The 17,848-nt window shown below is 47.5% G+C and overlaps 1 protein-coding gene across 2 annotated transcripts in view; it reads left to right on the top strand.

Moving 5' to 3' along the window:
- Positions 1-345: 345 nt before the first annotated feature.
- Positions 346-17,848, top strand: part of SH3KBP1 (SH3 domain containing kinase binding protein 1) — a 197,453-nt gene continuing 179,950 nt past the window's right edge. For both annotated transcript variants that reach the window (XM_026052165.1, XM_026052158.1), the window contains exon 1: positions 346-367. In XM_026052165.1, the coding sequence (XP_025907950.1) occupies positions 364-367 (4 nt within the window). In that variant the 5' untranslated portion in view covers positions 346-363. The remainder of the gene's footprint in view (positions 368-17,848) is intronic.

The raw sequence follows: 17,848 nt of genomic DNA, 5'->3' as shown, positions 1-17,848 counted from the left end.
CGGCGGCAGCAGCAGCAGCCGCCGCCGCCCGGGGCGGGGAGAGAGAGCGGGCGCCGCTCGCACCGTCGCCGCGCACAGCGCAGCGCAGCGGCACCCAGGCGGCAGCGCCTAGCCCGCCCCGCTCCTTCCTTTTTCTTTTTTTTTTCTTTTTCCTCTCTTTTAATCCCACGCGCCCGCCGCGGGAAGCCGGAGCGTTCCCCGCAGGAAGCGCCATGCAGCCGCGCTGCCGCGGGTGCTGAGAGGCGGCGGCGGCGGCAAGGAGGGGGACGGTGCCCACCGGCGGCCGCGGCGCCGCGCGCCTCCGTCCCCCGCCGCGAAGTTTGCGCGCGGTTCCGCCGCCGGGCGCAGCCCCGCTCCACGTCAATGGGTGAGTGCGAGCGGCGAGCGGCGCCGCGCGGGGACCCGCCGCCGCCTCCTGCCTTCCCGCTGCCGCCCGCCCGGCGGTAACGGCCGCCGCGGGGACCCCGCCGCCGCCTCCTGCCTTCCCGCTGCCGCCCGCCCGGCGGTAACGGCCGCCGCGGGGCGAGCGGCGCCGAGGCGCGGCCGGGCCGGGCGCCCCGGGAGGGAGCCGGGGAGCCCGCGCCGCGGCGGGAGGGCAGAGCGGCCGCGCCCCGCCCCGCCGCCAGGGGGCGGCCGTTGGAGCCGTTGCGGCCGTTGGAGCCGTTGCGCCGGGCAGCCGCCCGTGAGGGGGCTCCCGCGGGCGGCGGGAATCGCGCCGAGGAGCCGCGGCGGGGCCCCCCGTGCTGCTGCCCGGCGGAAAACGGGAGAGCGGCGGGAACAAAAGGAGCCGTCCCGAGACCCCCGCCCGCCCTCGCCCGTGTCGCCGTGGGTCGGGGGGCCTGGGAGCAGTGTCGCCGAGACGCCTAAACGCCCCGCGTGGCTCCGGGCGGCGTTTCGGTGCGTTTGCTGTCCCGGCTGCCGCGCGGCGGCGTGAGCCCTGGCAGCGGAACAGCCGCCCCCGGTCAAAGCTTGCAAGAAAGCGTGCTGCCCCTCTGGTCATCTCGGCCTCCTTGCCCTCTCTCCCGACATTTTTATTTATTTTATTTATTTTTTGGTCTGTCATATATTTGTTGTGCCGCCCTAAGGCTTTTGGCCTGACCTGGAGCCCCAGTCCTGCCCTTTCTGGGGAGAGGCTTTGCTGTGCAAAGGCTGAGGAAAGAGGTACAAGGCACTTCCCTGCGGCAGCTCACGGAGAGGGAGCACCTGCCCCTTCCCACAGCTGGCCCTCAGCAGACCCATCTGGCTGCTTCTCTAAAGCTCCTCCTCACACCAACGACTTTCCTAACTCGCTGTAATTCCATCTGACCTTCCTTTGCACAGCGGCAGTGGGAAGGCAGGTGTGTTTTCGGTGCTGTTATTGTCTGTAAAGGTTAAGTGATTCTTGTAGCTTAAAAGCAAATGGAAAACGGATGTGAAGAAGCAAAGGTATGAGTAACTTCCCCGAAAGTTAAATATTTCTAGGAGATACTAGAAGGAAACAGGCTTTTGTTAAGAACATTTTTGACATTGTCAGCATGTTTGGAAATGTTTCAGATGCAGAAAATTATAGGTGAATTCTTTCTGTATTTGTAATGCACTGTTAAGAGCCCTAGTCTTTTATTTTTAAATTGCATAAATTCTGAGCCTGTATCTGTATATGTGTACATATGTATATGCTGTATATGTGTGACAGTGATTATGTAGCATATACTATATCCACTTCTTTCTTTACATACACATAGAGGCAGGTTTGGTGTGTAGGCCCAAGGCCTTTTTTTAAGGTGCCAATCCCAAACCTTACAAGAAATACAGTTTTATAACATTCTGTAACATTCTGGTTGGGGTATTTTATTTGTTCATGATAGCCTTTTCCGGAGAGTTTAGTGAAATAACAGTGTTATTTCCCTAAACCTGAAACAGGGGTAAGGCAAGGGGTAAGACCTTAAAGGTGATTTTCAGTGTGGTGGGAAATATTGGGTCTCTGCTTAGGATTTCTGAGACCAGAAGTAGTGTTTTGTGGCTGTATTTTTTGTAGAATTGTTGTTGTAGAGTTGTGGTGGCTGGAGAAGCCCTCTGCCCCATCTGCAAGGGATTCACACACCACGCTGCTGTCCTGCAGTCAGGGTCCGGAAATCAGAGTGGGGAGAATATGTGGAACCTATATATGGCAAACCGGGCTTGAGAAGCACCTCTTGTTGCATTTAGAAAGGGCAAGGATCAAAGGTGATCCTAGAAAGCTGTGTTTAAGGGCCATTGTCATGACACTGCTGGTGTGGGGCGGCTTCTTGTGTCTCTTCCCATTTCTGCAGCAAGTGAAGGAAGGTCCTCTCTTCTGCTAGGCACTGCTTGCCTGCCTTCAGAGCACAGTCAGTTGCATGCATTAAATGAGGTGGGGGTCCTCTGTAGTAACACGGCTAGGGGGCTAAGTATCATAGTGCCTGTCTAACTGTTAAGTTACAGAGAAGCACCACGCATGTCAATGAGTCACTTGGTATCTTTAATGTCGTCTTGTTTTATTTTGTGTGTGTGTGTGCGTGTGTAATTGCTTTCCTGAGTATGTTTCAAGACACTGTTAAAATTTTACAACTAGGATAGGGGAAGAGAAGCTGAGCTGTTTTTCTTTGTATCGGTTCAGAGTGAGCCCCACTATAGTCAGGACTTTGGATCCGGAGAGAGCCTGTGCTCTTTGAAACAGTTAGGCTGTCAATACGGGCAGGCTGGGTGGCTTGACATTGGTGACTGAGAAGAATGCTGTGCTGTGAAACACCAGTGCTGGTTTGTAGCCAGTTAAGGAGCGTTACCGCCGGTGGTGATGCAGGAGAAATAACTGAGCTGTTTGAGAGGGCTTGTTCTGTATGAGGTCATCCCCTTCTCCTGTGTTCTCCCCTCTCCCAATTCCCCTTTGTGACTATGCAGACTCTCCTCCATGCCCTGCCTTCCTGTTGTGGGTCCTGCTTCCTTTGCAGGCGCTCACCTCGCTCTCTTTTTCTCATCTCTTTACTTCCCTCTGCTCGTTTCAGAGAGGCCACTTCCTCTTTCCCCACTCTCCGGGCAGCGATAGCGGGAGCTGCGAGCGCGTTTCCTGCCCGGGGGCCCCTGCAGCCGACGCTGCACCCGGGGCTGCTTCCCACGCTCCGCTGCCGCCCGGGCAGCTCGAGCAGCCCTCCGGCCACGCGCGGCATGGGCCCTGGGCTCCGCAGAGTTCTGTGATTTCCCACGGGAGGCAGTAAGTATGGATGTGTGTGGGGCTGGGCTGCGCTCTGACACGCTGTAGGGTCTCTTTCCAAAGTGGTGAAGACTTGCAGTTGCTGAGAGGTCCGAAAAAAATTCTAAATAGCAGTGGCTGGTGCCATTCGTGAGTGTTGGCTTTGGAAGCAGCTGAACAATTCCAGCTGAAACTTCCACCATGAGGAAGGTGATTAGCATGGAGCATTTGCACTAGAAGCTGCTGCAAACTGACTTGTACAGGATGTGTTGTGTAAAAGCCTCTGCTGGCCTGTGAGGTGTTTGTTCTTTCTCACATGTGCTATTACTCATTTTATTTTCATACTATTGGTAGGTTCCTCCCTGTCGATAAGGCAGTTGCATTAGAGCTGCCCAGAAACAGATTTCCAGTGGCTTGGTACAGCAGTACCTTTATACAGTCTGTGAATGTCATCACTGCTCGAGTCCAGCTGGAGTTTTCAGAAATTGTGATAAAACTTTTTAAGTAAGCTACTAGAAATCTCATACAAAATAGCTGGCACAACTTTTATTTTCCTTGGAAATCCAGAGATAATAGTGTTCTTGTTGTAAGAGATTGCAAAAACAGCCTTCTGAATAGATCAAGGGAGGGTCTGAAATCAAGAAATGTATAAATAATTATGTATATATAAAAGATTATAGAAATAATTGTACAGTGGTTTTTTTTTTTATGTTGGAATCTCTTCTGCTTGTCCCTTTTTAAATAGCTTTTCTTTGTTTGGTGTATCCTGTGTTGTTACTGTTTGATATTAACTGTTATTTTTAGGTCAGGAAGTGTGGTAAAGAAGAGGATACTTAGGTTGATACAGTTTTCTAAAACAGCTAAATTCTTGTTCTCTGCTAATCAAAGATCCATATGTAGAAAGTCATGGTTGAAGAACTAGAAAAGGCATCTCCCTTTTTCTGTCAAGTTGTAAGGAAATGTGTAATTAAAATGCCTTTTTTTTTTCCTGATAAGCAGCTTTGTTTTGATATTTGAACTGCTACTAACACAGTATATAGAATTAACACACATCTTAAATTTTATGCTCGTATTTAATGTTGTTCAGATTGCTTCCTTTGTAAGGATTATTCTCCGAATGCTGGAGGGTTTTCTGGGAGTGCTGCTGATAGCGGTGCACGAGAAGTCACAGGGCAGACGAGCAGTGACCTCGCAGGGGATGTGCTGGCTTTCCCCCTCCGGAAGGGAGAGGAAGGGAAGAGGGCTGCTTTGGGAGGAGGAAAAGGCGAGAGGGCTTGTGTGAGATGAGCAGCTGAACCTGCTGCTCTGAAGTGCTGGAGGCCACTGAGGAGCTGCAGGCAGGTTTGCCCTGATGGCATCGGAAGGGCAAGCAGGCACGGAGACGCTGCCTGCTGGTTTCCTCTGATGCTGCTGTTGGAGAGAAAACTCATCAAAAACAGCGATGACTTTTTTTCCATAGTTCTTTTCTTGGCGGTGTGTAAAAGCACAGCACACAAAATGCTAGAGCACAGGATGAGTGTTTTCCCTAGGTGCAGGCACGGGAAGTAGCTCTAGGGCATGTGTGCGTGCTGTGTGCCTAGGAATAATGAAAGCATCTATTAAGGGGAGGGGAAGGAGAGAGAGGGGTGAGGATCACAATTCTGTAATTTAGCTGATGTTAAAAGCAGTGGTGACAATCTGCTTCACACAGAGAAGGACGCACAGTAAAAGCTTTTGGGTGAAAAAATATGTAATACTGCGGTGCACTAGTTGTGGACTGTATTAGCAAATAGAGGGATTTTTTGTTTTCCTTCCTATTATTAATCATTGAGGACTGTCAGTGAAAACCACACCTTGAGAAAGCAAATGGTCACATCCACTTCAAAGCTATATGGCCAAATGACTGTTGGGGTGCCCTGGCTCTGTTTTCTTCTGAATATAATCTTGACTTAGGGAAGGGGAGTGCCCAGGGTGATCAAGGAAGGACAGGTGAAGATATCTTTGTTCCTGTGCATATCAGTTGGCATTCCAGTGTGGGAAGCTCTGAGAATTTGTGCCCCCATAAAATGAAGATTTATCCTGTGCTCACAGAATCACAGAATGGTTGAGGTTGGAAGGGACCTCTAGAGACCATCTAGTCTAAACCTCCTGCTCCAGCAGGGACACCCGGAGCAAGGGGCACAGGGTGACGTCCAGGCGGGTTTGGAAGATCTCCATAGAAGGAGACTCCGCAGCCTCCCTGGGCAGCCTGTGCCAGGGCTCTGGCCCCCTCACAGCAAAGAAGTTAGTGAGCTGTTGGTCAGCAGTTTCATCTGTGTTGAAATAGTTCTCTGTAGCAGCAAGGATAATGCAATATGGAAGCTGAAGAGCTATATGAGGAAAATATCCTTAACCCTTGTCTGTAATGTCAGCGCAAGGGGTGCATTTTGAACAGTGCCTTTGAACTTTGCTAGAAATATCATAGAAAATCAAAAGGTTTCTCTTCCTTTCATACTTTGCAGCAAAAGCACTTCTGATGACAGAAAGCAGCTCACACCAAGACCAGTGTAAGCCTATTCGTGGAGAACAAAATCAGCATTGCCGTGCGGCTCCCCAGGGAGCTAATGCCCCTCTACCTTCTAAGAAATTATCAGTACAGATTGGTTGCGTATGTTACAAGTCAAGGCCCAACCTTGTCTCTCAATACTGAATTAGTAGTCATCAATGGTCAACTACTCATAAACAAAAGTTAAGTGGTTTGTGCTCCATGAATAATTCATCGTGAAATTTATTTGACTTGCCTTAATTTAAAAAAAAAAAAAAAAAAAAAAAAAAAGTTGCTCCATGTCCTCTGTGGTTTCCAGGAAGCTTTGTTAATTTACGGAGCAACCTGATGGTGCTTGTTATGGATAAACAGATCTCAAAACAAACACAACACTCACCTAACAACACTCATCTCAGGGTGTGATTTTTATTAGAGGAGGGAGTGCAAAGATGTTTGCGTTGGTCTGCTCAACTGCTGGTGCTAGTGCTGTGTTAGGCTGTATCCAACTATATATGACCAGTGACAGCCCTGAACCTCTTTGTACGGAGCACTGTCTTTTCACATGGACTAACAAATGCTGCAGTTAAAGGTAGCAGAAACATTGAAGTATTCATGTGCATTGACAGAGCTCATCATTTCTGAGCCAAATTGAAAGCCATTAATTGCAAATTCATCTCAGATTTAAATCAAGGACATCATCTAGCTGAGGTTACTGCGTCATCCTCATCCCTGGCTGCAGACATCGATGACACGCTGGGAAGTTGGCCAAGGGGTCCTGTTTGCTTGTTTCCTTGTGACAGCTTTCTGCAACAGGGAAAACTTGCCATGCTTGTGACAACTGTAGAACTGGCTACTTGCTAAGCTGCAGCGTAATCTAATTTTTCTTGGACTGCGGTTGCAGAAGAATACTAAAGATGTCTCCAATTGTATTTACAAACCCTTGTGTTATTAAGCATTTTTTTTTTATATGATGCACCACACTTTCTATTTTCAGTTTTCATTTTTGCTTAGGGCTTAGCTCAAAAATGAGCTGCCAACAGCTGTTGGCAGCACTGTAGCACTGCTGACAACTTGGCCAGAGTTTACAAACTTCTGCTTTTTCATCCATTCTAATACTAGATGGCTGGTAGTGCAGAAAAGGTGAACCTTTATGCAGTCTTGAAGTCTAGAGATGTTGAAGATTTCACAGCACTTGGCTTCAGTTTCAAAATACTTGCCTCTCCAAGCTGTAGACGTGGTTCTCATACATTCCTGTAGTTTTATTACATTTTTGCTTGACGAAAGAGGTGATGACATTCTAAGATGGCAAGTGATTTGTTGCACTGAGTTCATCATTGAGCTAGTTTAATCATTAATATCAATCTGATTATTTTTTGTTTTGGTTTCATATATAATCACTTGGAAATGTATTCTTTGTGTTTTTTTTATATAGTAAATTTAACAGCACAATGAGTTATTCCAGCAATATGCAGTAAAACTGTTGCTGGGTCTGTGTCAGATATTAGTTGCTTAGCTTACACGTTTGACCAGTTGTTCAGATGTTTTCTTTAGGCCATCCTGGGAGCCTTGTTGATCTTGTTGAATCAAGTTTAGTCCCTTGTAGGAAGCTGCTGCAGTTTCATAGGGGTGATGTGTATTGTACAGGGAGGCAGTTCTGAATAAAGCACAGGCAGTTTCACTAATTGCCATTTTATTGATGGACGATCTTACTGCAGCTGGAAGAAACCTTCCATTTCCTCATCTGCCTCCTGGCTGAAGTCAGTGCTGTTGAAGCCCTGAGCTGGACATCCCTGCTTGATGAGGACAAGGTACCTTTAAGCAGCCAGTCTATCTGTGCAAGCAAGGGCAGCCCTTTCAGTTGCAAGAGAAGCCTTCCAGCTGGAAAGGAAGGGAAAGCTGGGAAGCAGGGAAATCTGACCGCACCGTGGCTACCTCCTTTGGTTACGTTTACTTTGATGCTCATTTTCATGGACCACTGCTGTTTGTTGCCTTTCCTCCCCTTCTCTGAGGAATGATGTCTTACGAAATGTGCAGTTGCTTTCTGAAAAACTATTAATTCTCTTGTGTCTGCAGCTAAGGTATTTAACTGTATTTAAAAATGGAGTTGAAATCCTCTTGTCATTTTTACTCTGGTCCCTGAGATCAACTCGAGTGCTTTTCATTCTGTCACATCATAGTGCATTTCAGAATTCCCGCCTTTGGTTTGCACTGAGCGTGCCACTTACTTTAAAGACTGCAGATTTTGCCTGAGTGGCACCATAAATAGTGCTCTTCGTTAGCTGACATCTCAATTATCTGACTTTGGCTCATGGCAAATTGAGACAAATGGCTTGCAAAGATGCCATCTAGTGAACGATAAACTGCTGTTTGCTTGTTCACAGTTGTCTGCGCAGTTCTGTGGTGGTAGAAGATCTTTGTTTGTTTGTTCTTCTGCAGTGTATTTTATCATTTTCTATGCAAGTGTGAAGAAATCGTCTTCTTGGTTCCTGTGCCTTTCCTGTTCCTTTACCCCTTTCTGTCACTCAGGAGTTTTTTCTTCTTCATATCATTTACACAAGTATATCTGCCTATACTTCTTCTGCTTGTAGGTTGTTTTTATTTCTAAACAAAATCATCTCTGTTTCCCAGGTATTTATCAGGGAAAAATATCTTCACACATTCTCCTTTTTTTTTTTTTCTTTCAGATATCTCCCTCATCTCTTCATTTGTTCTTCCTTCAGATTCATCTTTGGTTCTCTTTTATCTTTGAAGTACCCTGCTGGTCTGCTTTTGGGAAGTGCTCCTATATACTTCACCTACACAGCATGCTTAAAACTCTCCTTATTGAACTGCAGATATTTACAGAATGCTGCAGAGAGGCTGAGCCAGCAAGTGGAGGGGTGGCCTCTGCTAATTTGTCTTCACAACTAGGGAGACAACTCGTGAACAAGTTGTGAGCAAAAAGGGGGACTGTCCCTCTCTGAGGGACCACTGCTTTAGTGCTCTGAGTTTTTCAGGTGTGAGCTGGTGCCTCTGAAGGTGAAGGTTGAGGAGCCTCCCCCCACACCAGGGCTTCGCCAGCCACCTCCATGTGTTGCCCAGCTCGGTGGCACTAAGTGAGCCGATAGACTCGCGGTGCTTCTGCGGCGCACAGAGGAGAACAGGCTGTGGAGGCTGGTCAAGCTGGCTGCTGAAGGGCGGATGTTTTTGAACTTGGGGAACTGAAATGCAGGATGTTGCTATCTTAAGTGGAAATTCAGTTCCCGCTTGTTTGAGTCTGGCAGTGACTCTCTCCTGAGAACCAAAAGGAAGGACTTGATGTCATTTCAACCTTGCTTGGCACAGAAATCCTGAGTGCAAGAAATCACCTTTTCCTCTCTAAGTCCTCCTGAAATGTAGCATGGGTTTTTGCTTCTGATTGCTGTAGCTTGGATCACTGGAAACTAAAAGAGGTTGTCAGAGATTTTTCACATGGGTAGAGCTCAGGACTTAGGTGAGGAGAAGTGCAGCTTTCTGCTTAACACTGGAGGACACAGTGAAGGCAGTTGGCTAACACTGTGTGTGAGCTCTGCCTCCTGTGTCCTCCTGGGCACGTAGCTGTAGCCAAAGTGCTCTCTTCTGGGAGCTGAGGCAGCTCCTGTCACCCCGTCTCGGGTGGAGGGGCCTAGCTTACCGGCTGCCCTGCTGCGGCTCGCTGCGGATGGCAGGAGGGCAGGGACCCCGGGCAGACAATTGTTCAGAGCACAGTAGGCTCCGTTGCCCCTGTTCCTGTGTCCTCGGGCTGCGCAGAGCTCCAGCCCGCCGCTTGTTCCCTCCTTCCCGGTGTCCTGGGGCAGCGACGGGCTCTTGCGCGCGGCTGCCGGCGGGCGCTCGTGCCGCGGCTGGGCGCCCGGTGCGGCGGCGCCTCGCGGTCGGCCCGGCTGGCGCGTGGGGCTCCCGTCCCGCCTCGGGGCAGGGCTGCCGCACCGAGCTGCGCCCGCCTGCCCGCCCGTGGGGAGAGCCCCTGAGGAGCTGCCGCACGCACCGCTTGGCTGGCAGGCGCTCCCGCGTTCAAGGTGGTCTGGCTGGGAAAAACTCATGCCTCGCTTTGGGAACTTAGTCCAAACATGAGCTTGTCAGTGCTCCTCAAGTTTTAAAAACCATCTTGGAAGTGAGGGTGTCTAATTCCTTGAAGTCTTTAATTTGTTACCAGAAATGTCTTCCAAAAGATCTCTGGGAAGCTGTGTCTTTTACTTGCAGCGTCAGACCTGCCGCCGTTGCCTTTTTTCAAAATCCAGAGAATTTTTTCTTGAGAGAAAGAAGAAAATAAAATTGTAAATGGAAGTGCCGCCTCCAACAGATCTGATGCACCTGAAAACATAGAAAACAAGATGGGGAAGCTCATGGCTGTGATGTGAGAACATCTTTGTACAAATAGGGAGAAAAAAAAAAAAGTGTACCGGTTTGCTGTGAATTTCACTTACTGTGACCTCCAGAAAAATATACTTTGCAGAAATTGGTTTGAACAGAGAGAAAACAGGCACTAATGAAACCAGCTAAAACACTGTTCTTCAGAATAACCTTCTGAATTCAAAGTTTGAAATGCCTTGGAAGGTTTGAACGCCTGGAGTCAGCACATTACCTGATCAGGCAGGTTTGTTTCCCCAAACCTCATCTGGGACCTGCAAGTCCTTTCGTGCAGTAGTTACTGGTTCTCAAGCAGCTTTACTCTGGGCACTGCTGCTCTTCCAGAGCGTGAAAGAGAATAGGAGAACCTGGTAGAAAAAGAGAAGATGGTGAGAATTAGGAGCAGGAACCTCATGAGATTTCAGTATCAATCAATAAAAAAAAATGTACTGGTTGGCAGTATTTTTTGGGGCATTTTTGAGTGTGTATGCCCTTCCTCCAAATGCTTCTGCCCTTCTTTTGATTAGTGTGCACATAATGAAAGTTATGTCGCTTTAATCTCATGTCTCCCTCTATATTTTTTCTGTTATCTCAGTGCATATTGAAGCTTAGTGGAGATGGTTTAATGCAATGTGTCAATCTTGAATCGAACCCCCGTGGTGAGATGCAAATTATCCATGACCTTAGCTCTGCTGTTCAAGCCCCCTGAGCCCCAGCCCACCCTGAGCTCTTGCAGCCCCTGTAAGGCCTGCCAGTACGTTGTGTGGGGAAGCACCAGAGCAAGCGTGGCTTTTTTCCTTGGCTTATAAATAATTAAACTGCTGAGAACTTCCATACTGCGCCTGACCTTTTCCCGGAATGCTCAGTTCTGCAGATCAAAATGCTTGGATTTACATAAAAGACAGGCACAAGAAAAAGAAAAAAAGAGAAGCTGCTGATTATTCTTGTTATACGGCAAGTTGGGGCCCTGACTGTTGCACAGCGCATCGCTTTGTGACCGCTTCGAATGCATCGGTTGAAGCCTGACATTGGGTTGTAGTCTTAATGTTTGACAAGTCTGATCACACACGCGAGCTGTTACTAGGGTAAATAGTCTGCAGCTGCTGTCTTAAAGATAATGCAGCTTTGTGAAACTGAGGGAAATGTGTATTGGTTATTTTAAGAGCCCGTGATTTGTGTATAGCTGACATTACATGGCGGAGGGCTGTAACACATGCCAGCAATTTTGGTTGCATCAATCTACTGCTGCCATCAGCCTCTTCCTGCAGCAATTGCCACTCCTGACAGCAGGCAGACCACGAGGTGCCCTGTGGGGCATCTTGGGCTCATTTCTTGAGGTAACCAGTACCTTTAGAAGATGTGACTGTGCAGAGGAACACGACCTATCCTCCCCATGCTCGCCTTCTGCGAAAGAGCTGTCCGGTGAGGAAATGTTTGAGTACGAACTCCTCTTAAGTACTCCTGGGAGGTAAATGATGTTACATTGTGTCATTGAAAGAGCTTTTTTTTTTTTTTAATCTGGCCTTCTGTTAAGTTCTCTTTGAACTACTCTTCTGACTCACCTCTAGTCCATCATCCTCCACAAATATTATCACAGAACCTGAACCAAGAGGCAGTTGTTCTAGACTGGTGCTTACGAGTGATCTTAAACAGCAGCCACTTCTCATGACAGTGACTTTTCTATCGTGCTTCATTTTTATGCTGATAGGTTCTTCTATAGGAGCTGTCAAGATTTTACCTTTATGTATTTATGGTAATATTTATCTTTATATTTAGCTGTGAGTACTGTGATCTTCCTCCTCTTTGTTCTGAGGGAGCTAACATCCTTTCTAACTGCTTAGCTATTTGAGAATGTGGTTTAGACAATGAAAGTAGTATTACCACCAAGTTTTAATGAGTATATAGTTTCAGTCAAGTCCGAGTTATTTGTCTTTGTGTGAATAACTGAAGTTAGAATCCTCTTCTCCTTCTTATATATTGATCCCAGCAATGGATATGTATTTTTGTACTTTGCACTTTTCAGCACATCTTCTAAGTTATTTTCAATGATAAAAATGGCTTAGTTCTCGGAGGAGCCAGGAACTTACGTTGAAATGACATTGAGTGTTTCTCTCTGGCTCCGGTCGGCCTTCCGTTTCATCTGGAGGGGTTCTTGTGTGCGTTGATAGTTGAGCGGGAAAACGATGTTAGAAGAAGTCAACCAACTCCCAAGGCAGTTTTACTGCGTGTAACACAGTTGCACGTTATTGCAGTGCGTGTAGAGCTTGACTGCAGTGTGAGCCGTGAAGGAGGCTCGTTTTTGAGGGCTGTATACTGGGAGCATCTGCTGGTGCATTGATAAATTTAAAAAAAAAAAAAAAAAAAGCTGTCGTTCAGTGGCAGTTGGTCCAGGATGGAAGGACCTGTTTGCCTCACAGGAAAGGAAAAATTAACTCGTGGACTGTGAGTGCTTCCCAGAGGACAATTGGCGTGACCACCGGAGAATCCCCGTGCCATCTGTGAGCTGCCAAAGGGGAGGGGAGGTTAAATAAAATGCGTGTTGTGGCACCCAAAGTGGACGGCAAGGGAGCTGTGGGAACACAGATCCCCTGCTCTAACTCAAAGCTCCTGTGGTTGTCTTCTCTGCCTTTGCTTAGCTGCTTGCTTGCCGCTTAGCTGCTTGTGAGGGTCATAGGATGTGGTTTGGCAGATGATTTTGAAAGCTTCTATCAGAGATAGAAGTGTGACTTTGAATTTAGTGGGAGGCAACTTTGAATTTAGTGGGAATTTAGTGGGAGGCAACTAATGTGTCCATCCAGAAACCCCCAAAGTAACAAACTACGTTTATTGGAAATATCTGTCTGAAACTGTTTGGTGTGTGGCTATTCGGAAATAGATGCAGCTTTCTGTGAAGGAAGCTCCCTACATACGTGCAGAAAGATGTATACTGGCTCCTTGCATTTACAGTTGGGTAACTTGGGAGCTACCAGACTCTTATGATGAACTCACTCATACTGGTGCCGTAGCCCCGTAAAATAAAGTATTCCCTGCCCTGCTGGTCAGTGCTACTGGAGTAACCTGGTGGCGGGCTTGTCCAAAGCAGGACACAAGCTCCCCAGCCCTGCTTGCGAAGAGCAGGAGACCAGCTCTCCTGCCTCCCTGGAGTGCGGCTGGGCTCCGTGCGGGCTGGAGAGCTTCAGCCCTGCTGCTGCCCAGAGAAGAGTCACGGTCCTGAGCAAGAATGTTCCCGTTTTCCACCCAAGTTAAATAGCTTGAGGTCTTCTGCAGCAGCCGACAAGTGTGAACCTGGTTTCAAACACTTGAACAGCCCCGGAACGCGGGCAGCAGGAGGCAGTGGCGGTCAAGAACACCCGTCTCATCCGCTCCCTTTCCGGGGCCCTGCGCGAGCGCCTGCTTGGGTGCGCCTCTGTGCCGGCGTTCAGGTGTGGGTGCCTCAGCGGACCTTCCTCTCGGACACCCCCCAGCTCTCCCAGGCACTTTAGTAGTGGCTGCTGTGGTTCCACTGGCAAAATTGAGCCTAAGGGTTGTGCAGGTGCTGAGCTGGGTAAGAGCTGTTTGTGTCTGGGGGGGAGCCGTGGGACAGGTGCTTCCCTTGAAGTGGCCACAAAGAAAGAATCCTGACCGCAGAGTTTGTGATTCCTGCGAAAGAAGTGTGTGTGTGTAGGGTTGTTAGAGGTTTATTGGTATCATTAAATTTCAGCCTGTGATTGAAATGACCATATGCTTTCCTCATAAGTTATATTAAAGAAAAAAAAACACACACAAATATAGTTCTCCAGGAACATTGTTTCCATTTCAACTTTTCCTGAATCCTTTTGCCAGTGTTGCAAGCAGAGACAGTTGTCTTTGCAGACCACTTTCCAGGGATTCCTTCCATAAAACTTCTGTTCCTCTGGATAAAATATATAGCACTTTAACAACTGCCTTGTGTGCCTGACCATCCAGCATTTCTGGTACCCCTGAAAGCTGGGAAGGCGCAGCAGGCACTTGAGCACCAGCAGCAGCAGCGTTTGTGCCGGGCGCGAGGAATGGGCGGCTGAGACAGGTTTTGGCTGGGAAGCCAGGCAGGTCCTGGGGCTGCCACCGCCGCCCAGGACGCGGGAGCTGCGCATGCAGAAGGGCCTTTGTGGGGCCATCTGTGGTTCCCCCCCTTCTTACAACCGGGGGATGAGAGTGAGGATGTTATTCTAGGACTGTGACTTTTACTCCCCCCTACTGTGTTTTCAAAATGGAAATATGAAGGTATGTAAACTGAAAAATGTTGCCTTAGCAGAGGAGTTGCCGTTTACCCCTTAGCATCGATTTAATCTCTTACAGATTCGGGAGAGTAATGCAGCTTTTTCCTTCTGATCTTACAGTCTTTTTCCCAAGCCTCCATCTTTTCATGAAGCTGGATTTTTGTAAATAGTTTCAGCAGGGAGTACTGTTCCTGATAGTCAGTATTGTGTTTGGAAGGTAGTAGTGGGGAAATCTGGAATTGGTTTTTCAAGAAAATTTTGTGGCTTTTGAGCAATCACTTTGAGTCAACCAAGTTGGTTTTTTTCTGCCATATCTGTGCTTCAGAGTTAAGAGTTCAAGAAAAGTTAAAGAGTTCAAGCTCTCTTAAAAATGCCAGTTATTTACATTGAAGCTGTGAACTTAATGGTATATTAACATTTATGCGTGTGTGTTTAGAACTAACAGCTGGCAGAAGATTTTTATGTTTTGGTGGCACCTGAGAGGGACCATTCAGTGGCTGCTTCATGTTGAACTGTAACATACAAAGTTATAACAAGAGTTGAGTCTTCACAGACTACAGATTATTTTGCTTGGCAGGAGAGGCCCTTCGAAAATTTCTGTTTCTTTGTAATAACTTAGTGATTTCCTTCCCACGTAACTAATAACTAACATTCAGTTATTACTTATTCTCATCATAGAAAAGCTGTAGCACTGGTGTCTGCAGGAGCTCCGATGGTTCTGGACAGAAATGACGCGGACGTCCCAGCCAGGCAGTCAATGATTATGTTAGGGCAGCCCCATGTGTGCAGTGCTGCTCCAGTAAATCCAAGACTTTTGTAAATCAATCAAAAACATTTGAGCTGTAGCAACCCACACTTGCCCCATGTTCCTAGAGTCCAGAGAACCACTGTGTTATGGGTCACATTTGGTTTTCAAGCCATCAGCTGGTCTTACTGTCCTAGGTTGTCAGCCCAGGAATATCTAATGGAAGGGAATTTTCCCCTGAGTTCCAGGTGTAAGACAACATGTTTTGTGTTTTTTGGGCCTCTCACTGCAAGAAAGACATGGAGGTGCTGGGCACTGAAAGAAGGGTAATGAAGTTGGTGAAGGGGCTGGAGCACAGACCTTATGAGGAGCGGCTGAGGAAGCTGGGGATATTTAGCCTAGGGAAGAGGAGGCTCAGGGGTGACTTTATCACTCTCTACAATTACCTGAAGGGAGGTTGTAGTGAGGTGGGAATCAGTCTCTTCTCCAGAGTAACTACTGCTAGGACAAGAGGAAATGGCCCCAAGTGGTGCCATGGGAGGTTCAGGTTGGACATTAGGAAAAATTTCTACGTGGGAAGAGTGGTGGGGCACTGGGGCAGGCTGCCTAGGGAAGCGGCGGGGTCCCCGTCCCTGGCAGTGTTCCAGAAATGTGTAGATGAGGCACTTAGGGACATGGTTCAGCAGACAGGTGATGAAGGGTTTGCAGTTGCACTTGATCTTGAAGGTCTTTTCCAACCATAATGATTCATGATTCTATGACTTGCCTCCTAAAAGCTACTTTTTTCCATAGTACTGGATTCTTAGCTGTTACTAAGAGCTGTATAGCAAAAATACTCATTTAAATCATATTAACGAAAAAAAAAGAATGCCTATAAAGCACCATGTAGAATATGCACCAACCTATTCCCTAGTGCTCCCTTTCCAGATAGCACCTTGGAAGTAAGACATCGTCAAGCAAGTTGAGAGGCAGATGGATTTTGAAGGCCAGATTGTAAACCAGTTATAAAATGTATCATAGTGAAAATATTGATAAACTATTAAGTGTTTCCTGCACAAATGGATCTGCATAATTGCTTTATGGAAAAAATACCATGTACCAAATCAATCAATAAATAAATCATAGTCCAATTTCTTGAATAATATTTTTTGATCACTGATGAAGTTTCTGTAGACTGTGGCAAACTGCCTTCTGCAGGCACTGAGACCTCTCTGTTGAGGCTTAGCAGAGTGCAGCTTGAGTGCATTGCTGTGTCACTCCCATTTGTGCTACCGAGTTCATGTTCGCTGCTTGTGAGAAAGCTGTGTTTATGCAAAAGAGAAAAGGTCGGCCGCACTCTCACCTGAGGAGCTGCAAAGCCTTAATTTAAGGCTTTGGTGGAGGAACCCTGCAGGTAGCTTGTCTACTTTCAGTTTTGTTTTTCAGAGGGAGCCAAGGCAACCTGTCTGTTTTATCGTTCACTGGAGCTGAGTGAGTAGCAATGGGAAAGGCAGAAGACTTGCAGCAGAGAAGCCCTTAATCTTGCGCTGCCCTGTGTGGCCGCACGTGGCAGGCGGAGGCCACACGCGCTGCGGCTGCCACCAGCCTTTGGTCACCCTGTGGTTGCTGTTCCTGGGCAGGGGGAGTGCCAGAGACTGCCCTAGCATTCCCTTTGTGCCTACGTGCCTCACATGTCACTAGGAATGAGCTGAAGGACGTACTTTGGCGTGCACGGTAGCAAAACTCAGGTTCTTTTCTTGATTCCTTTCTTGCCTGGAAGGGCACAGTCGAGGCGGTGCGAATGGCGTGAACTCGGACGCTTCTGTCTTCACGTGCTGGGGGCATTTCAAAAAGTGCTCGTTCTGACTAGGTCGGTTTTGAGAGATGAGGTTGTACTTGCAATTGAAATTGTTGCAAGGAAAATAATAATCAACAGAAAATTTCTGTAATTGCCAACAAAATCATTCCAGGTGCACACATAAGACTAGTTCAGAGAATGAAAGGTGGGAGTAATTGCAGCTTTAAAGTATCTGGAGTCATTTTTTTATCAACTTTTTTTTTTATTTTTTCATTTAATCTTATCTTAAATAGAGCTGAAAAGCTTTGTTCAAACTCCTGATTCTCAGCCCTGACAAAGAAAAACTTAATAGCTCATGTTTGAGAGCTGAGAAAGGTTTGACTTCCAGGCATCATGGGGTATCTTAAAGAAAACCTTAAAGAAATCTTAAAGAAAATAAGTATCTTAAAGAAAAAGATGCCAAAAGACAAGCCAGACCTGTCTGTCCCAATTTTGTCATTTTATTTTCCTCCTGGCTGAAGGGGTAGCAAGCTGTGGCAGTTAGCACAGCAGGCTGTTTACCTTGGTAGATTGGGGCCTTTTCACTTCACAAATGCAGTCAGTCGGAGCTCCCTGTCCGAGAGCGTCTGCTCCCCTCCTGAATCGCTGCCCGACTGGGGCTGCTTCCCGAGCCCAGCTCCCAAGGAGCGAGCTCCAAGAGCGCTCCAGGAGTCAGGGGCCGCAGAGCTCTCCTCTGCCTCTCCCTGAACGGGCCTCCATCTGTCCCGGCCCCAGCAGCGCTGCAGCTTCCTGGAGACCCAACTTCACTGCCAAAGAAACAAATGAGGTGAAGTTTGAGCGGCTGCACTAATTTTTCAAAGCATAGTTTGAGAAAGCAACGTGAAAATCCTTGAGCATACTTTTAAAAATGAGCTTGATCTAAAAGCTGCTGCTCCGTGGACCTGTAAATTATGAAGCACTTTCAGGCTGTTATGTGCTCTACAAGCATCAGTAATGTGATGAGTGAGAACTTGAGTGATCTCCGCAACACGTTCTC

Source organism: Nothoprocta perdicaria, unplaced genomic scaffold (assembly GCF_003342845.1).
Source record: "Nothoprocta perdicaria isolate Ctin4 unplaced genomic scaffold, notPer1 scaffold_112, whole genome shotgun sequence".
In the NCBI taxonomy this organism is placed as follows: domain Eukaryota; kingdom Metazoa; phylum Chordata; class Aves; order Tinamiformes; family Tinamidae; genus Nothoprocta; species Nothoprocta perdicaria.
Note: the sequence above shows the minus strand (reverse complement) of the source record. Positions and strands in the feature narration are given on the sequence as shown.